Source organism: Limulus polyphemus, unplaced genomic scaffold (genome assembly GCF_000517525.1).
Source record: "Limulus polyphemus unplaced genomic scaffold, Limulus_polyphemus-2.1.2 Scaffold1455, whole genome shotgun sequence".
NCBI classification, from domain to species: domain Eukaryota; kingdom Metazoa; phylum Arthropoda; class Merostomata; order Xiphosura; family Limulidae; genus Limulus; species Limulus polyphemus.
Genome location: NW_013667065.1, coordinates 24,769 through 32,892, shown reverse-complemented (window position 1 = coordinate 32,892; position 8,124 = coordinate 24,769). Strand labels below are relative to the sequence as shown.

At 30.2% G+C, this 8,124-nt stretch overlaps 1 protein-coding gene across 1 annotated transcript in view; it reads left to right on the top strand.

Moving 5' to 3' along the window:
- LOC106463659 (protein kinase C-binding protein NELL1-like) overlaps positions 1-8,124 on the top strand; it is a 123,728-nt gene that overhangs the window by 103,862 nt on the left and 11,742 nt on the right. The window contains exons 12-15 of the mRNA XM_022391220.1: positions 390-527; positions 1,306-1,428; positions 1,988-2,083; positions 2,945-3,085. Coding sequence (XP_022246928.1) covers positions 390-527; positions 1,306-1,428; positions 1,988-2,083; positions 2,945-3,085 — 498 coding nt within the window. The remainder of the gene's footprint in view (positions 1-389; positions 528-1,305; positions 1,429-1,987; positions 2,084-2,944; positions 3,086-8,124) is intronic.

The window sequence follows — 8,124 nt, the reverse complement described above, 5'->3', positions numbered from 1 at the left end:
GATATCCGTCTTCTTGCCATTCTTACTTAAAATGATTTTGCATTCAGAAATTCAGGACTTAAATACGGATTTGATGCACGAGAAAAATAGTGCATATTGGACGTGAAGAAGGGAGCAAGTTGCACGTGGGGAAAAAAACGCACCTGATTTAAATGTCACACCTGAACGCTCACATCCTTTTAATTATGTTTGAAATTATGAACATTGCTGAACATCATGAAAATTAAACCTTATTTTCAATAAGCAATCCTGAAAAATATTTGGAGGTGCTTAACTTTTTTCCAGGTGTATATATATAATGATGTGTTTTTAAATTCTATGTTTGTACAAGTAGATAGAGGTAAAATTTGGTTTTAAATCACCATATATTTGTACATATTCATCTTCAGATGTGAATGAATGCCTTCAGAAAGGGGGTCACACAGGTCATCATTGCCGTGAGAATACTCAGTGTGTTAATTTGCCTGGCACATATGCTTGTGAATGTCTGCCGGGTTACAGGAGGGTTGATGCATATTATTGTGAAGGTAAGTATGGGACACGTGATGTAAATATAAACTTATGTGTATTTCACTTCTGGAGATCTGAAACTGAAAATATTTTTCTTTTCAGTGTTTCTGGTAGAGGGTGAAGCATGGTTTTACACTTTGAAATAAGCTCTTTGTTAATGTAGGTTCTAATTACTTTGAAAGAAGTCTACAGAAAGTCTTTTAAATTTTGGTACTACTATAAAATAAAATATATAAATATATGAGAATGACAAGGCCTAGCTAGTGGTTAGTGCTTTAAATTCATAATTGAAGTATTGTGAGTTTGAGGATTGTTCTTGACTAATCATTATGTTTTAAGTAAAACACAAAATTCCATAATTTTCAGTCTAATCAGCTGCAAAATAGGTACTGACAGCTAACCTTTAATGGACTGGCATTCAATCCAAGGAAAATGGGTCACCATTGTCATCTTTTTGTTATTCTCTTATTTAGAAAATATAAAATGTTATGTCAAAAACTCGTTTTCAAAAACCTAGCCCTGACATACACCCAAAGAATCGCTAATGACAAATAGTGCATTCATTTAGCCACTATTGATGAAGTCAGTTTTATTTAAAACAAATTTGGAAGAAAATAGCCAATAAATGTGTTAATTTTAGTACTTGCATTTTTACCATTTTTATAGAAACATTTTTGATGAAAAATATCCTTAAAGCTTATTAAATTGAGTTCCCCAGCATGGATTCCCAAGTGAATTGTGTTATGGTAACTAACTCAGTACTTAAAGAATTTATTGACTTTTTTTTTCTTTCAGAACATAATGAATGTCTTACTGGTGAGCATGACTGTGGTGCAAATGCTTTTTGCATTAACACTGTTGGAAATTACAAATGTCAGTGTCTAGAAGGTTATAGTGGAAATGGACATTCATGTGAACGTAAGTTTTCAATATAAAGTATAACTTTTTTAAGCACAAAATAGAAAGTGACATTTCAGAACTAAACTGTTTTGGAGTTATATAAAAACAAACAAAAATAAAAAAAAAACAGTAGCAGTAGTTGGTAGAATTGGAGAGTCAGAATTGTGAATGGTGACAACAAAAAAAAACGTGGACTCACACAGATAGTAAGACAAGATACTAAAATATAGTGTTAAAATATTTTATTTACTTTAAAGGCAATTTTAAAATTACATGTATACTACTTAAAACTTAAAAGATTAAATTTTTTTATATTTCTTTGTGGTTTCTTTTTTTTTAGCTAATCTTTAACGATTCTTATTATAAGACTTAGGTTAAGTTTTTTAAAAAAAAATTCTTCCAATTTTAAGTGCAAAATTAGTATGGGAAAGTATTTTGTCAAAATTAATTTGGTTAAATTGAATATTTATATGAAGTTTCAAGTTAGCTGAAAGTTCTGACATTTCAGTGGTAATTTTTTACCTTTAACCATATTCAAGTATTTTACAGCTTTTTTTTCTGAAATTTTTACATCTAGCTATATGCAACCAATCTTGTTTGAATGGTGGCCTATGTGTAGCACCAGACATTTGTTCCTGCCGTCAAGGTTACACTGGACCAAGTTGTGAATTAGGTGAGTTTAGAGGGAGAAAAAAGAAAGGTTTTAAGAAAATACCACGTTAGCATGGAAAAAAGTTATGTTTATCAGTTATGCTGTCAAAAGTTAAGTATAAAAACATTTTACTAAACATTTATAAAACATAAAATGGTTAGAAATTTCAACTTCTCACAAGATACAGAATCACTTACAAATCTTTATTGCTTTTTTTTTGGCAAAAAAATGTTTATATTTTCCCTGAAAATTTATTACCAGTGTATTGGAAGAAACCTAGACCACAGAGTGAAATGTGGTGGCTTGATTGAAGGAAATAGAATTTATGACTAGAAATGCAATTTCCAACATTCTGTGTAAGGAATTAAATAAAATTGTATTAATGACATTTAAAGTTGAGTCAATTTACTGGTTGAACAAAAACTTTGACATCATGAGATTTTGACTTTCATTGATATTATTATTAGGTAAACCAGTGATAAATGTGATATAGCTGTGCTGTACGTGCAACTTTTTGATGATATACTCTATATATGTATATGTAAGGGTGCACGAGTTTAGAGAAATATTAATGAGACTATCTCTGATATATTGATAGAAATATTAATGAGACTGTCTCTGCTATGTTGTAGCAGTGGAACTGATTATATTTATATTTTTTTAAGAATAAACTTCTATATGTAGAGAGAATTATGTAAAGTCTTAAGAGTAAGCTTTCACCAGATCATAACTCTTTCAAGACAAGATTTTACAAGCCATGAAGATTATAGTTTGGCTACAATTGGAATTTTTTAAGCTGAAATGAAATTACAAGGATATTATCCTTAAAAATATTTCTGGGTAAATAGATTATTAATTATATTTAATTTTCTCCTTTTATAGATATTGATGAATGTAAATTAAGCATTCATCACTGTCATCCAAACTCAGAATGTATCAACATGCCTGGATGGTATTATTGTCACTGTCGTTTGGGCTATGAGAGTCGTTTTGATGATAACCATAGTGGTATCATGTGTCAAGGTATTTTGATAGATTTTATTCAATACTATACAAGTTTTATTATTTGTATATTAATGTTTACCTAATACTTGACAAAATAAAATGCAGGAAAGCCATGTCAGTGGTATAATTATAAGGGTAAATGACTAAATTAGGTTTTTTCAAAGGGCTAGTGTTATTTGTCTCAAGTTACAGAACTTGATAAGTTACATTTGCATAAGTCATAACAGTGGTCAAAGGTTACATGCTGTTCTTTCTTACATTTTCACAGTTGAAGATTTAGTGATAGAGTGCTTATCTTTTGGTTAAGAGCTGGTTTTTTTTTTAGCTTAATGGCAAGTGATTCTAGCACCATAAGTTTGAATTCTGTCCATGAATGAAAGATTGATACAGAAGAAACTGGAAGTAGGTGCAACACCACATTTACTTAGACACTGGTTGGTAATGCTATTAGTTTTGTAGATTTTAGCATAACAGTGTTGTTAGTTTACTTGACTGCAAAGCCTTTTTGTGATTGAACCCATATATCCCTGATTGCACCTCAGGAACATGAACTCGTATACCACTGACGAAGTTTTCACTGGTTGTTATTTGTCTTTAAAGTTGAAGAGCCTTTTAGCTTAGACTTTGTTTTAAATACACATTTTAACTTAACTTCTGAATATAGCTGTTTAATAATTTCCTTCTTAATCATGTATGAAATAGTGCCTAAGTAGGGTACGACAGGGTCTGTATATCTCCTGGAATTTTTTCAACTTGTGTCTGTATGGACCTTGGTATGACTAAAGTAACAGTTTTGTTTAGAATATCTAACATAAAAACAGATGGGGTATTTAGTTTTTATGTGGATTATTCTATTTAGGAATGAGAATGGGAAAACAATTTCTAGTAAGCATTTGTTTAATGTTTTTGATTTCTGGTTCACAAATGTTTTGATTTCCTTCGTGATATTTTAAATGCTCTGTATAGCAGGCTTTAAAGATTTAAGGAGGGAAAGTTTCAAAATGTGAATAAAGTCCAATAAAAATGGGTTTATGAATAAAGTTTGTGAATAAAGTTCAATAAAAATGGGTTTATGAATAAAGTTCAATAAAAATGGGTTTATGAATAAAGTTCAATAAAAATGGGTTTATGAATAAAGTTCAATAAAAATGGGTTTATGAATAAAGTCCAATAAAAATGGGTTTATGATATGCTTTAGTGGTAAGTATAGCCTGGTTATTTAAGACATGAACATCTAGAATTTGAAGTTTGTTATTCTATTGATTTTCAACAGGAAACCTTATATTGATGTGCTTACCATTTAACCCTCTCAATATGGGTAGGTCTAATTATGTATGTAGTGATCTTTTACAGAATTACATTCAAAATCTAATCAAACTGCTTTATTATCAGAATATATGAATAAACTTGGCATCAAAACATAGTTAATAAATCAAGTTCTAATATTACAGAAGTTTTAATTTCTTAATATAAAAAAGAAATGTGTAAATAAGTTCTTAATCTCCACTTGTATGTGTATCATGACATTTCTTCCCTCTAAATTGCCCATTTTCTATTTTTTCATCACCCCTCTCTGATGTTCTGAGTTTAACATAAATTACTCATTATGGTATAGGTATAGGCATAGTCAATTTTTTATAGCCTTCAATTTTCTTTGTTGACAGAGATATAAACCAAAAAATCAGACCCACTTGCCATGCACACCTATCACATCCTTTTCTGCACAAATTGCTATAAATTCTCTGTGACCTTTGCTATTATATCTTTTATAACCAATAGAAAGACAGAGTTTTTAATTTAACAAATGATGATAATGAAAAAAAATGATTATAATGATAAGAAAATTTCTTCCAGGTATGACTGTGAGTAGCTTGTACATTGTCATTCAATACAGTAATTTTAGCTATGTGATTTTCAGCTTGTATCATGGGGTTATTAGTTTGAAATTGTTCAAAGAGAAATACAACAATAAAATTAAGTAGAAACAGATGTTATCATTATGAGTCGTAAGATATTTAAGATAAATAATTTTCTGTTACAATCTACAGTCATTTTAGAAGGAAAGAAGAGTAATTTTGATTTATTTCATAATTTTTGTGGTGGTTACAAGGTCAGTAAAATCAACCGAGTCTGTATAACATTATGGTAGAGAAAGTAACGGATAAAATATTAAGTTTTATTGAAAAAATCTTGATATTCATTAAGGAAGTATTAGAGGTTATGCAAATGAAATTTGAAAACTAAAGATGAAAAAAGTATTTTTAATCTTAACATGAAAAATCACTTTGCACTCAGACCAGTCAATGCTCTAATTTCATATATTTCTGGACAAACCTTTAGTAAAGATATGTAACTAAAAAACCTAATTTTTTGTGTACAAAAGACTTGTAATGTTTACCAAAAGGTTGCTAAATTTTGTGAAGATACATTTTCAACATTAAAAGTTATACTACAGATACTTTCATGGCTACATGGTGGTTGCAAGGTTAGTCAAAATGACTTAACCTGTGTTGAGAGAGTTAAAAGAAATGGAAAAAAATTGTCAAATGACTCAACAATGTTAAACACCACAGAAGTTTCATCAACACTTCTTGTAATACACAGGCTTAAAACATTCAGAACTGTGACCAAACTTTTTAACAGAAGCACTGGAAAAGATTAGTAAGGTCAGGGCCAAGGCTGGAGCCCATAGTCACTCCATCAATCTCTTAATAGATTTTATCATTAAGCATAAAATTAAATTTTCTCATAAAATGTTAGTATTTTAAAAACATCTTTAGTTATACCCTATTCAATTTCATTCTCGGCAAACAAGATTAGAAGAAAGATCAGTTGTTTTGTCTAAAGGTATATTTGTAAACAATGACTTGATATCATAACTAGTACAATGAACATCATCATTAAATTGTGTTTGTTTTAAGGTTTTGACAAAGGTATCTTTAACAGAATATTCAGTCTGTACAAACTCCTCTAAAAAATTAGTTACCTATGTCCAGTTTTAATCAAAGTTTGTTAAAATAAGTATGATATATTTTTTAACTTCAGTTTCAAAGTAAATCAGTAAGATCAAAAATCGTAAACTGGTATTAAACTAAAGCTGTCAGTTGTGTTTTGGTTTATATTGAGACTTTTCTGTCTTGTGTGAGTGCAGCATTTGCTTCCATTGAAATTTGTTTAGTTTCTGTATTTCTCCCAAAGATTATGTGAAAGATGTGCTCCATGTGGATAAAGGGAAAATGTTCTGTCTGTTTCAAGGTTTTAGACTTTATTAACAAAATATCACATAATTGACCACCTTAAAGGCTAGAAAAAAGGAACATAATGGTAACAAAGCTAACCAACTGGTGTGCATGAGTTTCAAATAGAAAATCAAAAACACAGCGAAAAGAGAAAATATATTAAACAATAGAAAATTTACATATTAATATTTTTCTTAAAACAATTATTTTTTCTAATGTAGTGTAGGCTTATATTTCTAATTTCTGAAATTTGAAGTTTTATAAATCCAAAATAATTCTATTTTTATATCTCAAAAACACTGGCATTATCCATACTATTAAAACTTTTACAGAACTAGGTTATGAAAAAAAAAAACACAACAAATTTAAGGAATCTATGTGAAGGATTATTAAAAAAAATTTATCATGTTCTGTGTATATATTGCTTCTTGTGTTTATGTATTCCATATCAATATGTTTATTAACTTTCACTATTCTGACCATTCAGAGATTTATTTAAGCAATCACTGTTAAAAACTTATAGTTAATACTGTTTTGAAATCCTTTAATATGTGTTTTATTCTTATTTGTTATATTTCACATTGTTACTGTGGAAAATAATTCTCAAAGTAATGAAGTTTAAGGTATACATATAGCTGCAGTTTGATTTCAGCTGCTTTGAAATAGTGTACAATACTAGGCAAAAGTTTGAGTCCAACAAGAAAAACAAATGAACTAAATTTTGCTATGAAAACCTCCAACCACTATCAGCAAAATGCTGACTGTCACTTTTGTCTTGTTTCTCTCTATATTATGTCCACATATTACTTTACAGTTACTAAAAAACAAACATAGGAATTAGTTTCTTTGTAAACATGTCACGATGTAATTTCACAAGGTGACTTCCCACTGATGTGGGCCTGGCATGGCCAGGTGGTTAGGGCACTTGACTCACAATCTGAGGGTCGCAGGTTCGAATCGCCATCCCGCCAAACATGCTCCCCCTTTAAGCTGTGGGGGCATTATAATGTGATGGTCAATCCCACTATTTGTTGGTAAAAGAGTAGCCCAAGAGTTAGCTGTGGGCTATGACCACTAGCTGCCTTCCCTCTAGTCTTTCACTGCTAAATTAGGGATGGCTAGCGCAGATAGATCTTGTGTAGCTTTGCTCAAATTCCAAACAAAACAAACCCACTAATGTAGTGGTAGGTAAACTTTTTTATGGTGCCCACTTTTTAAATGTGTTTTGTTTCCTCTTCCCTTATAACCTGTCTTTGTATATACTGTATATGTCATTTTCTCGTGTTAATTGTTGTTATTGTATAACTTAATAGTAGTAATATTTGCACAATAGTCTTAAAAACTACTTAATTTTTAAGTTTGTACTTTCACATATAATTTATATGTTCTTATAGTCGTAACTGTGCACACCTATTAACTTTCAGTGCCCACCTTGGTGGGTATGCCTCACAGTTTTAGTCTATTGTTTAAAATTATGAACAGCTAGCACAGATAGTCCTTAAGTAAGCTTTGTGAAAATATTTAAATCCAATGAACAAATCCAAAATTAAGGTAAGCTAGCCCTTAGTGTTGCATGAATATCCAAAATACAAAAAATGAGCATGGAATTAGAATTGGCAATAAAACTGTTTAATGCTGTTACAAGAAAGTGGGCAACATGAAAAAGTTTCAGCCAGAAAGTTTAGTACTTCACATGTGAACATGATCAAATATTTAAGCTTTTCAAGGAATCACAAAAAGCTGGAAGAAGTGAGCATGCTAAGGATTAACAAAACTCTGATAATTTTGCGTGGAGACGTTAGAAGTTTAAGCAAGTGT